This window comes from Squalius cephalus, assembly GCF_949319135.1.
Source record: "Squalius cephalus genome assembly, chromosome: 23".
NCBI classification, from domain to species: domain Eukaryota; kingdom Metazoa; phylum Chordata; class Actinopteri; order Cypriniformes; family Leuciscidae; genus Squalius; species Squalius cephalus.
The window spans coordinates 15,250,686-15,275,697 of NC_137144.1; the positions used below are offsets into that span (position 1 = coordinate 15,250,686).

General features: G+C 37.2%; 1 protein-coding gene across 1 annotated transcript in view; it reads right to left on the reverse strand.

Moving 5' to 3' along the window:
• arid3b (AT-rich interactive domain 3B) overlaps positions 1-25,012 on the reverse strand; it is a 31,800-nt gene that overhangs the window by 3,631 nt on the left and 3,157 nt on the right. The window contains exons 3-6 of the mRNA XM_079858528.1: positions 15,412-15,486; positions 13,247-13,319; positions 2,357-2,540; positions 2,009-2,259 (exon numbers count right to left, since the gene is read on the reverse strand). Of these exons, the coding sequence (XP_079714654.1) occupies positions 2,009-2,259; positions 2,357-2,540; positions 13,247-13,319; positions 15,412-15,486 (583 nt within the window). The remainder of the gene's footprint in view (positions 1-2,008; positions 2,260-2,356; positions 2,541-13,246; positions 13,320-15,411; positions 15,487-25,012) is intronic.

Consider the following 25,012-nt stretch of genomic DNA (forward strand, 5'->3'; position numbering starts at 1 on the left):
TTTAAATAATACCAATGACTTCCACAAAAGCAGATACCGTCGATTAACAACCTTGAAGCTCATTGTTGGTCTGTCTTTAAATGTTTTATAAGTTACTGTTTAAAATGAATTGTATTTTACTTCCAGACCATGATTGTAGCACTCAATTGAGCCAGACCTGAATGCTAGGTTGCTAAAATGCTAAATAGGTATTTCGCTATTGACTAACAATAGAGTCAATTCAAACTTTAGTTATTTGGTAAGTTTTTGGGAACTTTTCATCAGCCAGCTGGAAGTTATGAAGCAGGATGTTTTGACAAGAACATAGATCCCTGCATTACAGATCAAGGCAAGTGCTTCATTTAATGCGGCCCCTGAGGTTCGTCTCTGTCAGTAGACTCTCACAGGAAAACACAGCCCCTTAATGGCCGATCATTTCCCTAATCAGGCCAGGAAACCTGCTCCATTTCCTACATACACTTCCTGCTTGAGTTTGTTTCTATTCCACATCGAGGTGGCATTATGTAAAGGTGTGGAGATTGAAGAATAGAATGCAATGAAATGCATTTCGGTCAACAGCAAAACTAGCCTAGAAATCAAGACGCACCCTAGCGGCAGCAAAATGTATTTTGCAGCCAGGGTAGTCTAGCAACTCTCTGTTGACTTTCGGAGCTGTAAAAAACCTAAATTGGGTCAGGCCAATCACATCGTGCATAGAGTAGGCGGGGCGGGCTTAACATAATGACGACGGTTCCTTGCTACTTGAAAACAAAGAATGGCTGCTGCTGCTGGAGAACAGTCTTTCGAATCGGCTTTGGCCGCGACTCTGGAGGACTTGGAGTTAAGTTTTTCTTTGAGAAAAGAGCAAAGAACGGCACTTAAGTCATTCTTAAAAAAGGAAGATGTGTTCGTAGTTTTGTGAATTAAAATTTCACTGTATGACTAGAATATTAGTAGTGAATCTGAATGAATCCAATATTCAAAATACATTCAGATTCTGAAACTTCCATTTAATCCAATATTCAAAATACATTCAGATTCTGAAACTTCCATTTATATGAACCCTAAATGTTGTATTCCAATATTTATTTATTTTCTTCAAAACTTAAGCGCACGCACAGTGCCCAATGTCACTGGCACTACCGCCATTTTTACATCAACGACTTATCTAAAAAGAAATCTAACATATACCAAAAGAGCTTTTTTAGCAAATATTTAGTAAATATTCAGATGTGGATAAACATACACACGTTCGTAAGATGGAAAACGTATGAAAACATACACTGGAATGCGCATGTGCACAACATATTTTCAAATACAGTTGATCTGCCAATTGAATAAATGTCGTCAGATTGAAGCTTTTACATGCTTAATATTTTCCTATGGACCCTTTTCACATTCCCAGGTTCTCAGAAGCGGAAGTCGTCATAGCTGAGTAGGTTCCATATTTCTTGACTATTTTGTGATAGAAGTGAAATTTGGACAGAAATGTATTCATTTGTTACAGGAGAATGCATAAAAAATTAAACAATATATGGAATGTGTGTTATTTTTGGTACAGCGCCTGAACAAAATCTCATAGGAACTTCAATCTTTGTGATATCAACTTCAAAATTGGAACACAACTGGGCTAGATATATGGCTTTTTTATTTTACAGTAAATTTAAACCTCCATAAATTTCCATACTCATTTTTGAATCCAATTGATCTGCTACATAAATAAATGTAAATGTGGTTGGATTCAAACGGGTTAATTGGGATCGAGCTCAATCTGACCTGAGGTGTTTACATGAAGGCTTTTCACTCCAATTGATCCATGAATATGATTATAAAAAGATTATTTGGGTGCACATAAACACACCTAGTGACATTCAATAAGAACGTGATTCTCCTTCTCACCACTGGTGTGTGCAAATAAACCAAATGTTTATGTTGATGTATAATATTTTCCTTGGACTAAATGGATAATCATTCCAGCTCAGGTCAACAAAAACCAAATTTCAATGATCTTATTAAGAAGACTGCACACCTGTGGCTTTCTTCAGGGCGGGGCTGGGGGTGGCCTGCAGTCCGTTGTGTCCCGTGGCGGGCAGGTGCATTTTGAGTGGAGAGAGGAGGTGAGGGGCTGAGGCACTGGGAGAAGGGGAAAAGCGATACAGGCTGTTGCTGTACCCGGGGCGACGGCCCTCCCTGCGGTTACTGTCGATGGCCGCCTGCAGCTCTCCAGGGGAACTCAGACCCTTCTTGTCGCACTCGTATGGATACAGGTACTTCATATACCTGCCACAGAAGATCAAAAACTGTCAGCATGTACGTGACTTTCGAGATGTTAGAGACCTTGATGGCCGTGTACATGGAAAACGTCAGGAGATCTTACTGTGTGCGGAGGGTGAAGGCGGCGCTGGTGATGGAGGTGGGCAGGTTCAGGCCTTTGGTGATCTCTCTCCAGATCTTCTTGTTTATCACCTCCACCAGACCTCCCTTCTCAGTCACCAGCTTATACAGCATGTACAGATCCAACACCTGCTTGGCCATGATGGGGATTCGATTCACAGGTGTACCTGGAGGAGACAGAACAGACAGGAGCCTTTGTTTAAATATTCTGCATGATGGATCACATCAAACCAGCTGAGAAAACAGAGTTGGTTGAGTGTTTTCAGGATTAGCTTAGACTCAACTTGATTTAAACTTTACAATTAATACACATTTTGTGTGTGTGCTGGGCTGATCAAGACAGCAACTGCCGGAAATGATGGGCCGTACTGATGGGAAGTAAGACAATAACTAAAATGATGTTCTCATCAAGACAGTAACAGGGCTGATGAAGATGTGAAGAGAGGGGCCACTGATGGTAAATGTTTGGTTGAACTTAAAGGGATAGTTCACTTTGAAATTAAATTTTGGTATGTTTTAGCTTACCTCAAGGGCATCCAAGATGTAGGTGTCTTTTTTTCCGCAGTAGTTTCAATTTTGATATTTTTAGGTCAAACCGTTCTTGTCTGACAGTCATATCATGCAGGTCTGTGGTCACGGTCTCAAAGAGCATGCACAGAGTCCAAATTAAAACAATTCCCCATTGTCCAAATTAAACAATTCCCCATCGTAAGTACACATTGATGGCCTAAGACACGAAACGAGCGGTTTGTGTGAGAAAACGAACAGTATTTATATCGGTTTTACCTCTTATACACAGCCACGTCCAAGTGATCTGAGGGCGCGGGCGCTTCCTGCTGTGTGACGTGTACGCAGACTGGTGCATATACACACTAGATGTCGCATTAAAGACATTCGTTCCAATGAACTGCCGTAGACAAGGCGACATCTAGTGTATATATCTATGCACCAGTCTGCGCACACGACACACACCAGGATGCGCTCGTGCCCTCAGATCATTTGGAAGTGGTTGTGTTATAAGAGGTAAAAACGATATAAATACTGTTCGTTTTCTCACACAAACCGCTCGTTTCGTGTCTTAGGCCATCAATGTGTACTTACGATGGGGAATTGTTTAATTTGGACGATGGGGAATTGTTTTAATTTGGACTCTGTGCATGCTCTTTCAGATAGTGACCATAGACCTGCATTATATGACTTTCAGACAAGAACGGTTTGACCTAAAAATATCAAAATTGAAACTACTGCGGAAAAAAGACACCTACATCTTGGATGCCCTTCAGGTAAGCTAAAACATACCAAAATTTAATTTCAAAGTGAACTATCCCTTTAAATAAATTGTGATATTTCACTATTGTAAAGTAGAATGTACAAAGTAAACTGAGATCAATAAAAAAAAGAAAGATTAAAACTTTATTTAAGGAATAACCACAATTTGTCTTCAATGTTTTCATTTTAAAAGTAAACCGCTGTTTTTCAGCACTTTGTTAGCCAAAAAAAATTTAAAATGATTTGTTACATTTTCATTTGATTACATTTGAAAACCTTAATTAAATTATGTTTTATGACTTTATTTTTTGATAATACATTTGTATGAAATTAAATTTAGACTAATTTCATATAACATTTAATATGGCCATGTTATTGTTACAATAAATTATTAAATTGTTAACATTTTATAAACTCCTAAAATGAATGAATTTCATGATTTTTGGATAACAAAAATTGTATTAAACCAACAAAACAGACTCCAGGAAAAAATAAAACTGAAAACACAGAATTTGGGGAAAATAAAACGGATTTAATGGGGCCCTAGAAATGTTATTTAAACTTTTAATAAATAGTTTCATAATTTCTATTAATTAGCCATTCTTTTTGATCATTCAAATTTAATCAAACCATTAAAACAGAATGAATGAAAACGGAATCCAGAAGCAAAATGGTGGAATTTGGGAAAAATAAAATGGATTTCATAGGCCCTGTACTGTAGGAAGTAATGGGATTTATTAAGACCGTAACGAATGAAAGTATGATGGGTTGATAAAGCTGCGGACTGTGGAAAGTGATGGGTAAATCAACACAGTAACTATGGTCAGATGTAGGCTAATGAAGGGCAGCTATGGGACAGTCAACAGTAGCTATGCTAAATGATAAGCTGATGTTAGGAAGTGATGGGCTGAAATAGAGATGCAAGCAGAAGCCAATCTGTAGCATTAAAAGCTCACGAGTGTCTGTGCCGCCCACCCCTTCCAGAAAAACAGGGATTGAAGTGATTGAGTTTTTAATCTGAGAGCAATAAGCCGGTGTGGGTAGGCCAGTGCAATGAAGCTCATTTGGAGGGATTGCGGCAACTAAAAACACACACACGCTCTATTAGCACAGTTACCAAAGTGTGTACAGAACAGGAGGGGAGGGGCTTTGAGCCCCCATAATGCCATGCTCAAATCCTCCCCCCACATACCACGCTGGGCCTATTCTGGAATAAAACCAATTAATGAATGTGTGTGCTTTGTGAGAAGTGGGGGGTTGAATAGTCCTGGTGACCTGAGGTCAGGATTACGCCCTAATTTAGCTCCATTCTCTATTCTCATTAACATAGATTCAAATGCACATAGATGGGCACCTGTGCACTAAACAAATATCAACCAATAACACTAATTATGCGGCTAACAAATGTGCGTGTAATTCTGTTTTTAAATCTATTATATACACTCACATTCATATACTCATCAAAAAAGTTCAAAGTTGTCCTAAGACAAGAACGGGTATTGTTCAAAATTCATGTAAAACTTTAAAATGTTGACTACTGTATATGTATATGTATATGTATATGTATATGTATATATATATATATATATATATATATATATATATATATATATATGTACACACACACATACACGCTAGTTCCAAATAAACACTAGTTCTAATGGCTGATTCTATTGTGTGGTTCTTCTTGAATTATCGGGTTCAGAATGTTCCATCCTGAAACTCCTCACAGCAAACAGCCATAAAGCGTTCATTTACCCAATGTAATTTAGAAGCCCAGGCCTCCAAGACAAGGCCCAGCACCCCCCGGAGAGTCCGGAGCAAGGGCTCCCTTTGAAAGGCAGTTATTTAATGCTGGGAATGACATTACTCATTCATCAAACAATCGCTGCTCAGATTCGAGCAAAAGGTTAGCGCTAGGTCACCGAGCTGGAGATTCAGGTAAAGGTCCACAGGAAATCGTCTAGAGAGCGACCTTGTGACACGCTCCATAACTGCAAAACCAATTTAGCTCAAACTCAAGAATGGAAAAGTCATTGGAAGCCTTTTCCTGCTAAAGAGGCTTCATTATTGATTGATGTACGCTGTGCAAGGGTTTAATGCTGAAGCACTGCACTCCTAATTGATATCATGTTGTCTCCCTTCATACATCTCAAGAAATGGGCAATGAGACACGTCAAGACGGGGTTAATGAAATAAAAGCATGAGGTTGCAGGGTATGCAAATGGATGAACGCAAAACAAATCTATAAAGAGAGCAAATACTAACTAACATCAACTGAAATGTTCAGTGAGGACAAAAAATAAGACAAAAGCAGGACAGTTCCACACTCGATTCCAGAAAAGGACAGACACATTACTAGCATTGTAGCTTTCATCACTTTACTAGTTCTTTAGCTATTATAAACTGATACAATGCTGTTATTTTTTATCCGTTTGGACTTGGAGTTCAAAGTCAAAGCAGCAATTTCTAACTAATCTCTCTTTTTTTTTTAATTACACATCTAATTCCATCCCCTCCCCCAATTGTTTGCTCGAAAAAAATAGGTCAGTGAATCTGACCACTGCCCTAAATATAGGAGGAAACAGCTGCCCACATCAAGAAGCCTCCGTTCTGCGACCAACCAATAAGGCGTTCCGAGACGCCGGGCTGGTGAAGGAAATTCCACGCTCTGACTGAAACAATGATTGCCATTCTTACTGTAAGGCTGCTGCAAAGAGGAAGTGAGGGGGTATACAGGAAGTGCATGGTCTCGCACCCGGCGAAAGATCCTGGTTGATGTTGTGTGGTTAGATCTTTTGTTTTGATAACCTGAAAACCGTTAGGGTAATGCCAGATCACATTTCACACCAGTCAAGTCAAAAGAAACAAGAAGAAATTAGATTTTGCTTACAGAAACTAAATTACATTTTTAGGGCTGTTCAAGTCTTTTGCACATTATTTATGACACAAATGACCAAATAAATGAATAAATACATAATAATAATAAATAATGTGTAGTTTGAATGTGTAGTTTGAGTGATACTCTTTTTTGATTGCTGATGCCAAAGCAGATTTCTTAGAGAACAGGGCGGCCGATGGCTGATATAATATGAAACATATTTATTTTACTTAATATTAGGGCTGTCAAACGATTAATCGCGATTAATCGCATCCAAAATAAAAGTTTGTGTTTACATAATATATGTGTGTGTATGGAGTATAATTATTTTCTATATATAAATACACACACATGCATATATATTTAAGAAAAATGTGTTATTTATATATAAAATATTTATATATAATATAAATATATATACACAGTATATACATGCAAATATTTCTTAAATATATACATGCATGTGTGTGTATTTATATATAGAAAATAATTATACACCATACACACACATATATTATGTAAAAACAAACTTTTATTTTGGATGCGATTAATCACGATTAATCGTTTGACAGCCCTACTTAATATTCAATAAATTAGAAATTATTTGAAAATGAATTTTAAAATAAATAAACCGTAAAATAAACAAACGTATACTTCAGATGGCAACTTCTTTATTTGTGAAAAACACTGTAATAGGATTACAGAATCAAGAAATTGTTTAAAAATATGAATAAAATAAAAGTCTCCTGTCCTCATTTGCACAGAGTAAAATGCCTTCATGCAGTCTACAAATACACATTTCAAGACCTCACAGCTGGATTCAACTAAGTCTGCAAGGTTTGTGAAATTAAATGTTTATTAGACATTCAAAGACTTGTTTATATGATATAAATGCGTATTTGCTGTTTGACTTTCTATTAGTAATGTAAATGCAAACGTTTTAATTCTTTTTTTTTATACCACTTACATTTATTTGTTTAACAGTTTAATTAGACAGAACTGTTAAATGGGAGCGCTCTGTGTTCAGGCGTTGGCGTTCTTAGCGCTGTCAAAATAAAAGTCCCACTTCCGACAATGGCGAAACAGAAAAATGTATCAGCTGATCCATCAAAATATCAGTCGACCATTATTTAAATGGCATAGGAAAAAGGCAGTACAATAATTATTACAAACATATTTAGTTTATTTTACAAAGATTATTTAAGTATATAATGTTTATTTACATTAAAATATAATATACTTGCAAATTATTGCAATGCAAAAAAAAAATGTAAAAAAAGAACTGTGCTAAATTGTCAAGAAAAAAACAAACAGATTCAAACAAAAATCGCAACAAACAGGGAGAGCGAGTGTCATTTTTCATTTTCTTTGGCAACAAGCACTTTCCGTTCTTGTATAAAATATTCATGTTTCCTCCGACACCCATCTTCCACTGGGCTGGGACACTCCACATATATATCGCCGCCCTGGCTCTAGGTGAGCTAATTTCAGGTGGGTTAAGGCAGGATTACACATATAAAGCTACTTGCTTTACTTGCTGAGAAAACTATTATTATCGGTATTAATTAGGATTAGTTTGAATTTTCTTATGATAGATGAGCATGTCAAGACATTACACGCAGAAGACATATTGCTGATAATAGATGCATGTACACATTTTTATTCTTAATTATATACACACACAGGGGTCATAATTCAGTTGATTTGACACTGCACAAGAAGGAATTTACAGTCGAGTTTGATTTAGCGCATTTGATTAAGACTTCAACATGTTTACCGGTTTAGGAGGGCCACGTCCCTATACCACTGAGCCATAAAAACAAACGAATGAGGGCTCAGTACAAGGCTACGTTTCCCTGGGGGACAGTGAACATTGACGCAAAGAGAAAGGGATAAGGAAAGAGTTTTTTTGGGGATCTTCCTGACTTTACAAGATAAATCTGTAGTCGGTGGTCATAAAAGGACAGAGACGCTCGGGTGGGAAACGAACAGCCCACTTCAAACCCAGGATGTCATAAACATGCTTGAGGAGAGTAACAAGCCTCAGGAGTGACAAGACAAATGCTCCAAACAGGACATGCCACACTTATTATGAAGTCACACAATAGAGGCCGTGCACACATATAACCTCCTCCCTGCTGACTGTAGGAAACCGAGCAGCGCTTCTATTGCAGCTGTTCGGTATGTCAACGATAAATTAAAATGGGCAACAAATGCTCTTAGTCATAATTCAAAGCTGTTCTTGAGAAGCTACAAACATTAAAACGGCAACAAGATAAGCCAGTTAAATAATTCAACAAAGGATACCGTGATGAATTTGGAAGCGTGTTCTACATTACATGTGTTTATGAGGCTCTATAGAATACTTGATTCTGATTGGTCAATTGCAACAGCCTCAAATATATAAGTCTCAAATACTAGGGATGCACGATATATCGGCCACCATATTAGTATCGGCCGATATGGTAATTTTTAACGTTATCGTTTTCAGCCCGATAAGAAAATTCGGCCAATGTATTAAAGCCGATAAATAATGGATTATTTCCTTCAGCTGAGACACTTCAGATGCGCACTGTTCATCATGATGGCTTTAAATAGCTTGAAATATGATTGGAATTCAGAAAAGGAAGATACAGTTAATGCAACATGTGCTGTGCAAGTCTGTCATATAGGCTACATAAAAATATAATGAGAACATTATAATTGTGTGCTTGGGACATGGCTTTTAATGGTGAGACTTTTGTTTTTGTAATCAGGGTCTAAAAAAATTATATAAAAATTTGGATTTAGATTAATCGGCCAATATATCGCTTATCGGCTTTGAAATAAAGAATTATCGGTTATCGGCATCGGCCAAAATTTTCATATCTGTGCATCCCTATCAAATATATTTGTTTAAAATTTCTTGGTATTTCCATGTATAAAATTTTTATATATTTAGTACAGTAACATTTGGTACTTGTCAAAGTTTTTTTTTTTTTTTTTGCATCCACATATTTCATTATTGCAAAAACAAAGAAAACAAACACTGATATAAACAATTCTGATTATTTTCATGTTAAAAGCAATAACTGATAAATGCCAGGCAGTAAAATTCTATATAATATTGTCTAAATAAACATAAAAATAATAAATAAATACTACCAAACGCTAAATTATGTACAGACTGAAAAAAATAAAGATTTTGAGATTTGTTAAAGATTACCTTTAACAATGTTATTAAATTATTCATGCATTTAAAACGTAACTTAAGCAAAAGATAAATAAAATGTAAAAATACGGATGAGAATGTACAATTAAATACTCAATATTGGCCAATTTACATCTAATATGGACAAAGACCGATAAATTAAAATAAATAAATAACACTGTCTGTATATAATCTGATATAGTACTATTATTTCGTGCATTCTTAATGACATTAGTCTTTACTTGCAAATAGTTCTGGCTGTAAGATCTGATTGGATGGGTCACATTTGAAAACAGCAAATATACACATTCAAACATTTTGTTAGGCTAATAAACTACTGTCATAAGAATTGTCTTATTATCACGTATATAATACATTTAACTGTTGAATATTGGCACCTTAATTTGTTGAATATTTGCTGTTACTGAATAACTGTTGAATATTGGCACCTTAATTTATATTGTCATTACCTACATAAGTCACAATTAGGTTGTTTTGTAATAATTTTACATTATTTTTTTTCCCCCCGATTCCCTTAATGTTTTAGTAAGACTCATACATTTTAATCGATCAGATGTGCTCCTACTGTAGTCACATTCAAATCCAGACTCACTCAAAACACTTCTGTTTAGCTGTGCATTTACTGAATGAGCACTGTGCCGCTGTTCGTCCAACTGTTTGTACTGTACTGTATTTTATTTTAATTTTCTAAACCGTTTTAATTATTCTTATTTCTTTTTATTATTTTAATTTCTTCCATGCAAAGCACTTTGAATTGCCATTATGTATGAAATGTGCTATATAAATAAACTTGCCTTGCCTTCGCTTGCCTTGCGATATACAGAGTTGCACTTCTCCATAAACAACAAATTAACTCTGGCTTATTTTCTCCACTTTTTAAACTCTATTGGCACACAACTTCACTAGCTGGTTTTCAGCATTCTTATAACTTATTGCTCCCTCTCTTTCTCTACTCATCTTGTCATCATTTCCTCTCATCCATGCAATCCCCTCCCCATCCCGCTGTTATTCAGCAGTCACAGCATTGTCTTTGCTTTTCTACTGTCTGTCATTCTTCTAATATCAAAGGTGGGGCCCTGAGTTTTAGGGTCTCATTAATCTTTAGGAGAGGGACAGGGGCCCCTTAATCCACCTCACCCACCCTCTATCTGATCCCCTCAGGCCCCGAGCAAAAGACGCCCCCCTCACAGCCCCCAATCAACACACACACACACACTGAACATCCCCTCACAAAACTCCCCTGCAGCCACTGCTCCTGTCCTCCTCCCATCTTATCAAGTTTCAAGGGCTCTGATGTGGACAATACACAGGGCAGAGGCCGACTTTTATAGAAGTGCGTGCAAACTTAGAAAGATCAAAGCATAAAAATATATATATACTGCGGGTGTGCCATTTAAAGGAATATTCCAGGTTTAACAAAGTGAAGCTCAGTCAACAACAGTTGTGGATTACCAATAAAGTTAAAGTAATTTTGATTCATCCCACGTTTTCCAAAAAAAGGCACTTACATTGGAAGTGATTGGGGCCAATGTTTGGAGGACTTAAAAGGAGAAATAAGAAGCTTATGATTTTATAAAAACATTAAAGGTATAGTTCACCCAAAAATGAAGATACTGTCATCATTTACTCACCCTCAAGATGTATGAATTTCTTTCTTCTGTTGAGCAAAAGATATTTTGAAGAACATGGGTAACCAAACAGTTGATGGGCCCCACTGACCTCCATAGTATGGGGGGGGAAAACACTATGTCAATGCGGCCCATAAACTATTTGGTTGTTATCATTCTTCAAAATATCTTAAATTTTACTTTTTGGGTAAACTATCCCTTTAATCATTCTGTGTGTGATTTGAGCTGTAATGTTTTTCTCATCCTTTTTACGTCATTTTAGAGTTTAGGCATTACATTGTCATTGTCAAAACTAAATTCATGTTAACTCGCATATTGTTTGTCTCTTGTGGCTATACTATTGAGTATTTTAACATTTACAAATTGGCCTCATTCACTTTTATTTTAAGTGTCTTACTGTAACACAAATTTTTGCAATTGTTTTTTATTTTATTTTTTTCAAAGGAGGGACAAGTGGAAATAATTTTTTTTGGTAATCAACATTATACCACAAATGCTGTTGATTGAGCTTAACTTATATTGAACCTGGGATATTCCTTTAATCTTACCAAAAAACCTATTTTGGACATCAAATACACCAAAATGTGTCTAAAAGCGCACGGTCGCCAATAAAGACGCTACACAGCATACTGTTGTTTTAAGTGGTGTTGAAATAAACTAGTGGTTGATCGATCTATATTGGCTAATATTTGGTCAAATTTTCAGCTTTGGTCGAGAAGTTTTTCTGTTTGGCAGTTAAGTGTCAGAAATTGACTTATTTTGATAGCACAAAAACTTTTTTGACAAATTTGGTCAAATTTTCAGCTTTGGTCAAGAAGTTTTTTGAAAAAAAAAAAGAAAAAACTTTTCTGACATAGGACAAAAAAAAAAAAAAACAGTTTTAATCTAAAGTATAAATTTAAATTTCAAATAATTTTTTCCATACTGATTTATTTTCCTAATACAAAATCTATTGCAGCTTATTCAATTAAACAACATGGTATAATATATATATCGACCACCTGCTCTCTAAGATATCGGCATAAAAAATAAAAAATCCTTATCGGTCGACCACTAGAATAAACTGAAGTAGAATGAGAGATGATAGTTAGCAAGAGACCCTTCAGAACAACACCAGACAACCGAATCAACAAAACAAGAAAGGTTTGTTTGCTTTTCAAAGCTGCGGAGTGGAAACAGGACACAATCTGTACAAAACCACATTGTCGCGCTACTAGTCTTGGTCACTGAGCTGAATGTCACGGTTAAAATAGACATTTGCATTGTGATATGCAAAACGACTGACAAGATAACCACCACAGGCTTAGAAAATTAGACGAGGCACACGCTGAAACACTTTCAGGATGGATCCTTTGAATAACACACAACCGTCACCCACAGAAGTCATTTTCACACACTCCATCAGTCAAAAAAAAAACATCATTAATCATGGCTGCGAGGACCTCCATGACGGACATTTGGCAAGATCACAATTTTCCCATCCCCCGCCTATTATGAAGTCTCAGCTGACAACCCCACTTACGCACACTGGTAGGTGGTGCAGCGGGTGTGATGTAGACCAACACAAACAGTTCTCCATCTGGTTGAGTTTAAATCCGTGGTGTGGGGTTAATAGCCCCGTCAAGCTGTGTCGCTGAGAGCCTAGTCTTAGTCGGATGACGCCGTCAGGCCCATCTTTCTGTCACAGTATGATAATCTGAGACCAGGGACATATGATTCCACTTAACTAAGGGGGCCGTCTCCATGCTAGGTATAGGTGTCAGATGAAATCACCAAAGAGTGAAGCTAAAGTGGATTTTAATTATTTGTATGGAGACTTGCCCTATATGAGATGTAGTTCTTTAAAATAGATGTTTGAAACGGGATTAAAAGAGACCGTCCTACCTCGTTTCTGCATGTACGTGAAGAGGTCGTCAAGGAATTCCTTCCGTTTTGGATCGTTGTCCAGTTCATAAAGCTGAAAGTAAAAATTGTGAACAATTAAGTTTATTATTCTGAAATCCTTTTGGAACAGTCTTTACATCAATCTTTTTGTAGACAAAAAGCTAGTTAGTACTATTGGACAAGTCCTTGTTTGTTTACTTGTTTGATAAAATACAGAATTCATTTATCCAATATAAGGGCTGTCAAATTTCGTAAATGAATGCGATTAAATACATTTATACCATTGTCTGTCTGAATACTCGATTCTGATTGGCCAGAAGGTGTGCATTAAAACAGTTTAATGCACAAGTAGTTCCAGTCAGTTTAATCACTGTTCTATATTAATGCGCTGTTTTCGTTAAAGCCGACACAACGCTTGCACACAGAGATTGGAGATCGCACCGTGCACATAGAAACAGGAGCACAGAAACGTATCTCTCTCGATAATGAATTTAAATAAATTGCTATAATTCATTAATTTAAATAAATGTAATCTTACTGCACTACTTTATCTCGGTTTCGTTTTTAAAGCGGGTTTAAATAACGAAAATAATCGTCATTTTTATACTTCAGGTCAAATATTGTGCAGCAAACATTAATAACAGCTTTGAAGGCCCTGATATACTTCAAGCGAAATCGAAGAACAAACTGGTGTGAATTTTGAACAAAATCAGGCCCAAACAAAGTTTGTTTTGTGTTCATTTTGGGAGTTCGAAATGGCTAGTTAAAGACAACTTTGCAGAAAAGTGGTCCGTGGCGATTACAAAACAGGTAGGTGTGGCTCTAAGGGCTCTGCCTTCTTTGATAAGGAAATCTTTTCTGGTTCATTTCTTCTGTTCAGTCCCTCGAGTTCGGACGTCCACGAGAAAAAACATGAACACATTTGAGAGCTGCTTTATTGCAAAAAAAAGACACTGACACTGGGTCAGTTTTTTGTTTCATTTTTCAAGTGGTATATAAATAAATGTGGCGTGACTTTACTGAAGTGCTGAATTGCAAAGCTCGTGCAAACATCTATATCTCAATGATCAGATGTCACTTTTGTTGTTATTTGAAAGGAAAGCGCGAAGCACATATTTACATGTTCATCTAAACATCCCTTTTTAGCAGCGTGGGCGGCATCGGGATGTTTGCTAACAGCATACCGCTGCTCCTTTGCTGTGAGGATATTGGGCCTTAACTTGTCAATGCTGGAAAATGACCATTGTATAAACTTGATAATCCATTGGCTAGCTGTGGATTAACCGATTTGAATGCAATCCGTAGAGGCAACGTTTCGCGCCAAGTGGTTCTTTGCCTCCACATCGTGCGTTAAAATAGTTTATTGCAAAGCTAGCCGTGAATTATCCCTCACATGTAATACTGTAAATATGCTAACGCATCATTATATTTGACATTATAACCATTTTATTTTGCTCTGTGTGATTTTTACTAATCGGAAACTTCAGACGAATTGAATGATAGCTCTCTCGCTCTCTCTCTCATATATAGTCAAGTGTCTTTATTTAGATACCTACATTACCGTTCAAAGTTTGGGGTCAGTATGATTTTTATTAAGCAAGGATGCACTAAAACGATCAAAATTGACAGTAAAGACATGTATAATGTTACAAAAGATTTCTGCTTCAAATAAATGCAGTTCTTTTGAACTGAGTCCTGAAAAAAACTGTTTTCAACATTGATAATCATAAATGTTTCTTGAGCAGCAAATCAGCATATTAGAATGACTTCTGAAGGATCATGTGACACTGAAGTCTGGAGTAATGATGCAGAAAATTCAGCTTTTATCACAGGAATAAATTACATTTTACAATATATTCAAATAGAATTTTTTTTAATTTCAAATTGTGACAATATTTCACAATATTAAAGTTTTCACTGCATTTTTGTAAAATAGTGTCAGAAAAAATGATCTCAGAACCCAATAATTATACAGTTAATTTTTTCCTTAAAAATGAACTGAATGAGTTAACTTAACTACAAATATTTTATTAATTGTGATGGAAAAACTGACAGTTGTTTTTTTAACACACTGCTATAAGGTTAAATAACCCAGCAAAACTGTGTTAGTGTGTCACTGACAAAATGTGTAATGACTAGCTGTGGCTAACAAAAGCAATGTTTACCTTGGCAAAGTCTCTGGAGGCCTCTCCTCGGCTTCTCCCACCATCCCCTTCCTCATTCCAACTTGAATTTCCATTCTACGAGAAAAGAAAGAGAAACAATTAGCAAAAAAAAAAAAAGTGATGGGAGGGGATGACATTGGGGGCCACTGTTTGAAAGAACAAGCAAGAAAGTGAGTTATTGGGTGTCGGGAGTCAAGATGCACAAACAGGCTCCTCTCTTCATGTCAGGAAGGCCTTCTTTAGCGCTAACCTTTGAACTCCAAGGGTTTTCCTCAAGCTAACATGAAGGGGTATGGACCTGATGGCTGGCTGGCAGTGGACAGAAGCTACAGCAAGGGAAAGTACAAATTCTGGCTGATAATTATTTCCTGTAATGACCAAAAAACAATAAATGGCCAATATTAAAATTACATACAATTTTGTCAAAAAATAATTTTATCAAATATAATTTTTAATTTTTAAAAGCAAACGGGAATTTAGGCATCACAACATTATAAAGTATAGTGCGAAAAATGTATATTAATTTTGATATTAGTTAAAGATTACGTTTTACACTGTTATTATATTACTAAATAGTTTTTAATTACCTAAGCCCTCATTTAAAGGCCAGTTCAAACCATGAACAATATCTAAAGATAACTATATTAGAGTCCACACCAGCGGACGATATCGTTCTGATTATTATAAACGTGCCGTACAGTTGTCGCCTGCCGCTTTAAATGCTTGAGCTCTTTAAAGGAGGCTGGATTCTGATTGGCTGCCAATGTTTTTATCATTCATCAGATGGAAAAAAAAGTTCTGAATTGTTATTGTCCTTGGTGTGAACGGCCTTAAGTGAATCTAAATGTAAAATAGAGGAAAGAAGGAAATATTTAATATAAACTAATAGAACTAAAAACTCTAATAATCATCCAAATGCACCAATATGGACTGAAATCAGGTGTGGTCGGGTGGGGTGGGGTGTGGTGGATCAGTAAGACTGGAGAAATAAGCTTGAAAAATATCCGAAATCAACCAATACTAATTTTAAAACAAAATCTGATATCCATCTAATATGGATTGATAATGTTAAATTTAAAATCTGATATACCAGCCAATAACTGATAGGTTACAGATAAATTGATATATCTCTAGTAATAACATTGATGCAATTTTTTTAGCTCATATGCTTGAAGGCAATTAGTTTTAGCACCACGTCACCGTTGTTACCCAGGAGCCATGACCACAAAACAGTTATAAAATCTAATAGTCCCTCTGTGCACATGCCCTGTGCTTGATTACAAGTTATCCACTGTGGCTCCAGTATTCATTTACACAAAGTCTGAAAGGAAAAGGCAGAGTGGCAATAAAGCAGTTTACAGGACTCATCCACCGCCCTACTCTTTAATATGCTAAGTGAATCACAGCTGGGGAAGAGAGCGGTCTACAGCCTGGCCCTCTTCACGTTTACAGCAAGCACACACCAGCTGGGCCCAAGAGCGGCCGGGAACCCGGTAGGGAATCAAGTCAATCAACAGCGGTGGGCATCCATGCTGTGTGCTATTGTGATGTGTCAAGTGAATGAGCATCTACTGTATAACCTTGAGGGAATCTGAAAACAACCACTTGTATAATGAATTACATTATAAAAGGATTATGAGAAATCTCAAACTTCACAGACCCCTATGTATTTTATATATTAAAGATTAGTAGAGAAATTAGTAGAGTATCTACTGTATAACTTCGAGCGGCTCTCAAAACAACAAGCACTTGTATATTGGATTCCAATGTAAAAGGATTACGAGAAATCTCAGGCTTCGCAGACCTCAACGAATTTTGTCCGGTGCACATGCCAAGCCAAATGGCGTCGACACACGAGATCCGAATGCAAAACATTATCCTACATCGAAGACATTTACGAACTGTGCAAGCTGTTATCAGGATTACAGGTCAAGCTTTGGCCTTACTAATCATATTAAGGGAGAACTGATTGGCTAGTGTCCAAATTAGCTGAGAAGAGAGGAAGCAGATGACCATCTGGGTCACCCAGAGGAAATGACAGCCCCTTCCCCCATATTAATTCAACAGAAACCACTACACTAGCTGACCATGGCAAATAATTACTTGGGTAGAAGGAACAAACACATGGTGTTGTCCAGTGTTTGTCACATCTGAATGCGGCAAATAATTACTTGTCCTGAAGGGACGAACACAAAATTCTAAAATAAAGCTCTAGCTGATGAAAAACATTTGATTTTAGTACAAAACAACAACATTAATGCGGGTGGAAACCACAGCATGAGTCTTCTAGATAAGTGACGTCCTAACAGAAGGGCTCAAGCGAAGATCTTCTAATGTGAATACAGTCTACCATTGAGAAACCAGTGTGGTGAGAGACATTAAGTCAACAGGCAGTGATGCTATAGCAGTTTGGGCTTCCCAAAGTGCTATCAACACCTCGACGGGATTGTTCAACTGAGATGAAACAGTAACCTCCCCTATCAAGCAGACCTCTCTGGGTGTTAATGCAAATATACCAGTATGCTGATAGGAATGGGTGGTAATTGTATTTTGATAAGTTTAGCTCAGCATTAAGTTGAGGCACTTTGATTTGGTTGTTTGATTTTCTTTTTTAAACCATTCTTTTACAATAGGGTTGGGCTTTATGACGGTGTAGAGATTCTGCTATACTGTATATGAACTTCAAGTGTGGACAGGTTAGTTGATTGTAATTTTGATTTGATGCGTCACATGCATCCAGTTTAAATGTAGGTTGTTCACAGTTGCTGAGTAACACTGCAACACGAAGCCATATCAACTGATCTGTGGTATGGCTGTTTCCCAAAAAAAAAAAAAAAAAAAAAAGATGAAATAAATGGGAAAAACAGAAAGGCAAAAAAACGAAACAAGAAAAAAGCAAAGTAGTTCTCAAAATAACACACAAAATATATTAAAAATAAATAAATGAGAAGAGACAAAGGCACTCAAGTAGGCACTTTTATTTAAAAAATAAATAAATAAGATAAAACTGTCTAAGATTTTTTGTCACAAAATGTAACTATTATTGCCCAGCTCTTCTAAAGTTAGATGTCCAAGTATGCAAGACTTTATTTGCATACATACATAATACATGCGGCATGTAGGGTGAGATTTACTATATAGCAAATCTCAACTGCTTTATCGACTGTATACTTTACAAAATGTAAATTATATTATCGCACAGATCTAATCTGCTAAATGTGACTACGGCATGAAGATATTAAGATATTATAAACATTAACATCATGATTTTCTGTAAAGGTGCTTTGAAACAATGCGCATTGTAAAATTTGGCGACTCAAATAAAAACAAAAAATTAAACTGGAAAAACAGAAAATAAAAAAAGAACCAAAGAAAGTTCCAAAAATAAATAAATACAATTTAATTTCCCACAATAAAAACATAACGCAAAAAAATAAAAAGAGAAATAAATGAACTTTACAATGATCATTAAATAAAAAAGACAAACTTTCTCTGACTGAACTTATGTCCCAGTGCCATAGATTATCATCACCGCTGCAGCTGCTCCATGGGCAACAGCATAGAGCAGCACCATATGGGATGGCCTTGATCTTTTAATCCAAATCAAATAACTGGTTCTCCACTGCCAAAAGTCACAGTATCACTTATTTGGCTCCTTGCTGTGCCAGGAGCAATAGAGGCGGGGGAGGGAGTAGATTGGGCACATCTATCCCTGGGAATTTGTAATGGATCCATTAAGATCAATTCGTGGCTGTATGCAGCACTACGCTAAGTGATATTGTAAGGTGTGCGGCTGTCCAGTGTCCCACAGTAAGATGACGTGGGAAAAATTATGGGGAAAAGGTCTGTAAAATGTGCAGTGTAAAGTATGCAAGGGCATTGACAACCAAAATGTAAAGTTTACTATATAAGGAGGCGGGGAAAAAAACAAAAACAAAGCAGCTTTATTAGCCCTTATTGCTGATATGGTCCTTTGAACAATACAAATGGCACATAGTTGACAAGAGCCGAAAAGAGAGACAAAAGGCCCAAAGCCAGGGCCTGTAACTGCTTGTCCAAATCCTTGAACATCCTGCGAAGGCCTGAGGCAGAGTTCACATCCATTATCTTTGTCCTGACTGGGCGCTACATGAGAAAAGAGATTGTCTTTCACACAAATGGACACAGGTGTGAACATTTCGGTCCACCGTGGTCCAATCCCAGTATTGTGCCCTTTGGAAATTTGTAAAGGAAGGAACTGAAGGACGACATCATTTCCCAGAAGCTTACCTGTCCTCTGTGGCTCTTCTACTAATTTTAAGGCCTGGTTTCACTGACCTAATCCTAGCTTAATCCAAGCCTTGTCTTAGTTCAATTAGGAGATCTAAGTAGGTTTTATAAATGCGTCTTAGAAAAAACATTACTGGTGTGCATCTTGAGACAAAACAATGGCACTGACATATTTTAAGATATGCCAGGGCACGTTTCTTTTAGTTAAAACTGTTTAGACATACATTTTAGTCTGGGACTAGGCTTAAGCCTTGTCTGTGAAACCAAGGTTAAGAATTTAAAAACATCAATAATCCCTCAAGAATGAGATTCGTGGCTTTTCAGGATTCAGAAAATCATGATATTTGCATACTGTTGATAATACTTTGCAATTCTTGCATCATGTCTACACCTGCAAAACACATTCATTAATTTAGCCAAATGGGAATAACAACTTGATCCCAAAACTATAGATGCAGTCCACCTTTTTCAAAAGATGTTTTTTGAAAAGAATTTTAGAGAAAGTTCAAAAAAGAGAGAAAAACAAAATCCTTTGGTTTTAGCACAAATAGATAAAACACTAAATAAAGATAAAACTAAATCAACACAAAAGCCACTAAGTCAACAATAAATAAAGGTCAATTACATAAGATAATAATAATGATAATACTAAGTAGAAGAAATAATTAGAAAATTGGCCTTTTGTCGTTTTTTCCATCAAAAAGAACTATATCGTGATATAAACCAAAATGTACTTTTAACCCATATACAGTTTTCGGCGATGACACAAAAACCTTACTTTTAACCCCGCTGGCTAACAATTTTAAGCAAAAACATCTGTGCCAGTCCGACAAAACTTTTTACGAAGGTATGCATTTCTTTAGCACTTCCTAGGTGTGCTTGAAATTCCACATTCTAGTGACGCTGATAAATAGATACTGTGTGATGATAAAGCCCTAAGGTGCTTTTGGTAGAACGAAAGCGGCGAAAACCTCTGGCGAGTTGGGACACGTTTTGAGGGGGGTTGGGGACAAACATTCTACACTTGTTAAGAGGGAAAGGAAATGGACGGACAAATAAGAAAACACACCCTCCCTTCACCATATACCTTTCTGGTTGATTACCATTCCCCCCTCCATTACTTGCTTCTGTTACACTTGGTGAAATGGACTAGAAAAGGTCACAAATCATAGGACGGCTGCGACAAAGACACTCCCTCTATTCTTGCTTTATGCCCAGGCCCCTAATGGGAATTCTCACCATTTGAAGAAAAGAAACTCTAATTCCACTTGGAATGTTTCCTCTGGGTGGGGCTGGACAAACTAGACGCAGACACCAGACCCTCAACTACACTCACATTCTTGCCTCTGGCCTTTAAAGATTTTTACTATCAAATGCCTCCTATTCAAGGGTTAGAGTTACCACCCTACCAGATACTTCACACTGGAACGGGAAGGGTGAAATGGCACCAAAACACAGCTATAAAACATCCATCTGACAGCTCTTACTCAAATAAACCACGTTTTATCACGGAATTGGGCTGATATTCTTAAGGGCTAATTGAATCGCCGCTGATCTATCACACAGATGGGCTGACGCCAGCGATCACAACATCATATAGGACCCAGGAGGGCCGTCCAACTGAAACTTCTCCATCAAGATGGACTGCAAAGCTACCAGAGAAAGATTGGCAGACCTCGCGAGCGCATTAATGCCCGTAACGCGTTAGAGAAATAAGCTACGCCGTGCTAATAATGTACACCAGATGTACGTGCTAACATTTAGAGGGAACGTACAAGTGTGAGGCCATCAGGTCATTGAGAATTTATATGGAAAATCATTCCACTGCGACAGCAATATAATAAGAATTGATTGCAACCGGCTGGGTTGTATCGCGAGCGTGGGGGTGACATGTTGTCAAGGTGACGCTGACAGTTAAATAATGCAACAGTTCGACAAACAAGATTGTCCCCCGAACCCAAGGACAAATTTCCTGTTGTTAGTTTAGAAACACGCTTTTGGGGGAAGGGAGAACATAAAGAGTGTGCAATCTAAAGCACTGCTGTCTTTTTGTTTATCCATACACATCACTTTTACCATAGAAACCCCAAGGAAGACAATGTATCCCAGTACATGTTGGGGAGCGAAAATGCAATTGGAAGCTTCAAAGTAAGACTTGGAAGGGAATATTTCGGCCCCTAAAATAATAAACAGGTACTTGGTTAAAAGATTTTGCTAATTGCTGCCATATATTTCTCCTGACAAACGCAGAATCAAAGTAGCGGGGGTGTTTCTATTGACCCCATGCCTTTGATATGGTCATCATACTCACCAAATGGGAGGCCGTAACTCAAGGCACATGCGCGCTCCGACGTCAACTGAGCCTGATTAAAACTCCATTAATCACCCAAGATTACCATGCCGAGCTCCCTAAAAGGGGCATTGTGTCAGCTACCGCTAAAAACGCTAGGTTTAAAGGGCGCCGAGCTATCTGGACTAGCCTCAGCCATGTGTTCAATGAAAAGTTTAATGGCAGCCATTTGACCCCCTCACTGACTTGGAGATGATTTATTGAATTCAACGCTAGTAAACCTGAAAAACAAATCAGCAACAACAAAGCACAGGAAGTAGAAATTACGATAGTAACATCCACGAGCTTCCCTCAAAAACCTGCAAAGTCCTTCCCCTTTGGAGATATTAAACAAAGCTGGCGTGAACTTCCTTTATCTACAAACTGCCAATTAACTCCCCCGTTTGCTAAGATTATGAGTAAACGCTACTGCCAACTTTACACCCGACTACTGCGCTTTTATTAAAGGTGTTTACTGATTGACTAAGGCTTATCCATTTAAGTGTGAAAAGCTTCAAAAAGACAACCCCCCACCCTCATTTAGAAACGCCATTTGTGGCATCTGTTCTCTTTTGTGTAGTCAGTGCCATCAAACCAGTCTCTTCACATCCCCCCCACCATGCAATCTGATACTGTTACCACAGAGAGCATCATTAAATACTAAAGGACAGAAATAAAGACGGGTGGGACCAAAAAAAGAGGGTGGGGATGGGATTGAAGCCCTCAAGGTCTAAAACAGTTCTTATTAAATAAGCTCTTTTTTGCGTGCACTAAAATGGGACCAAAAATGTCTGGGTCATCTCAAAAACCTATGGGTAAAAAAATAATTTACACTTAATTATTAGAATATATACTTAAAAGTACATTAAACTTAAGGAGACAACAGACACATGTAGGATCAATAATTATTTTTTTAGGACAAATTTCTCATTACCGTAATGCATTTGACATTTTACTTTTACTATTTCCATTATTTTTATTGATGCTTCTCATTACCACAATGTAGTATTTAAAAATAAATAATTAATTAGCATAAATTAAGAGCTATATAACAAATATTACCATCATTTATACATATACAATTCTAAAAATATGAAATTCTTTACATTACGGTAATGAAAATACAAAAACAACTTTTATTTATGCATAACGGTAATGAGAATTTAGGGAGAACTGCTTAATTTTTATAGAAATAATGTAATAATGCAGAAAAATCTTAATGGTTGTTAAAAGAGCTTTATATTAAAGAAAAAATAATTTCTAGATGCTAACTTTTGATTTTGGAGTGACCTGGACATTTTCTTGACAGATTTCTTTGTGAAAACCCCACCCTTAAAAATGCACTAAACATGAAGTGACTCTATAAAGCTCATTCACTAAACCCTTCCCTCTTAGTAATGAGGTATAAGTCCAACCATCAGCCTTTTCAGAGCACTGAATCTCCTATTGTTTCCTATACACGTGGACAAGCCTATATTTGAAAAGCAGTGTACAAGCCCTCAGACCACTACCCTCTATAAATACATATATAATGACATGGGTGTGATGAAAACATCACAGAGCTGCCTGTCAACACACAACCTTCCCAACCATCACTAGTTTTACCAACTTGTGCTTGTTGTTACTGATATACCGCAAATAAAACCGCTTTGAACGTGCTTGATGTGAGTAACTGTCAATAAAACCATGTTGGATGTTTAGCGTAAAAACACACGGTCATAACATCAAAGATAGCAACACTTACAGAATTAAAATGGACGTACTACCACTAAATGCCGCTTTGGGGATTTCGAGATATATAAATATATATATGTGTTATTCAACGTAGTATAATAAAGAAGGGTAAATGGGCTTTGATTGAAAGCATGCCAAATATCAAGGGCTCAAGAAGCCATAAGAGTGAGCGTCTGAAATTAGAGCAATCCATTTTTCCCTGATTGATCGATCACTCAAGCGCAGCTGAGCAAACAAAGAGCTCAGACCTGAGGCCACTAAAATGGATGACAGCACTACAGGGAAATGTCTCACTCCATATTAAACCCACCGAGACAGACTTCTGAAAGACGGCTTCATCCTAGCATGATTGACGCAAGTGCTTTAAAAGCACGAAATTACGTTTACGAAAATTACGTCACACAATCATGAAAATGCCAAAGTCGTCTCATGTAGTTCCAAACCTGTATGACTTACTTTCTTCTGTGGAACAAAAAAGGATATTTTGAAGAATGTCCAATGTCCAACTTTGGACCCCATTGACTTTCATTGTATGGGCAAAAAGACATTTCTCAAAATACCCATGTTCATCATAGGTTTGGAACAACATGAGGGTGAGTAAATGACATCCGATTTTTTTCTTCTTCTGATGAATAATCTCTTTAAATGCACTTATTTAAGAGTCCCACATGCAATTGTCTTGTTTAGAAGATCTAAATACTGCAAAATCTACACGTGTCAACTGTCAGGGCGGCTCTCCAACAGCATGCGCCTCTCTGACATTCTCCCACTTGTATTGCAACTTGACAGCGTGCCTCTCTGGTCACAGGCCAAGACAGCGTTACTGCCAAGAGCTTGTTCTCAAGAAACACCAGCGGCAGGGGGAATGACAGAGGAAAGTGAGACGGCAAGAAGTGAGAGAGAATGAAAGCGCTCTCCTGTTGGGCCGCCTGCCAGAACGCCACACTTCAGGGATATCCAGGGACAAAAGCCTTATGTCAGGACAGAATTCCCTAAAGACTCGGGCTGAACAAACGGAGAAATTAACTGACAGGGTCGAAGGACCATGTCTGAGGGTACAGCTTGGCTCACAGCAGGACACTATTGACGATAAGGGAAGAGGAAGACAATAGCTTCAGAAAGGAGAACGCAACAAGAAGAGGAAAAAGAGGCACAATTTCTTTTGTACACTTGGGAGAATGCATGTTCCTTCTGCGTTCAAGAAAACTGGAATTGGAATTGAATTTCAATTCTCATTACCATAATGCATTTGATATTTTCTTTTAATAT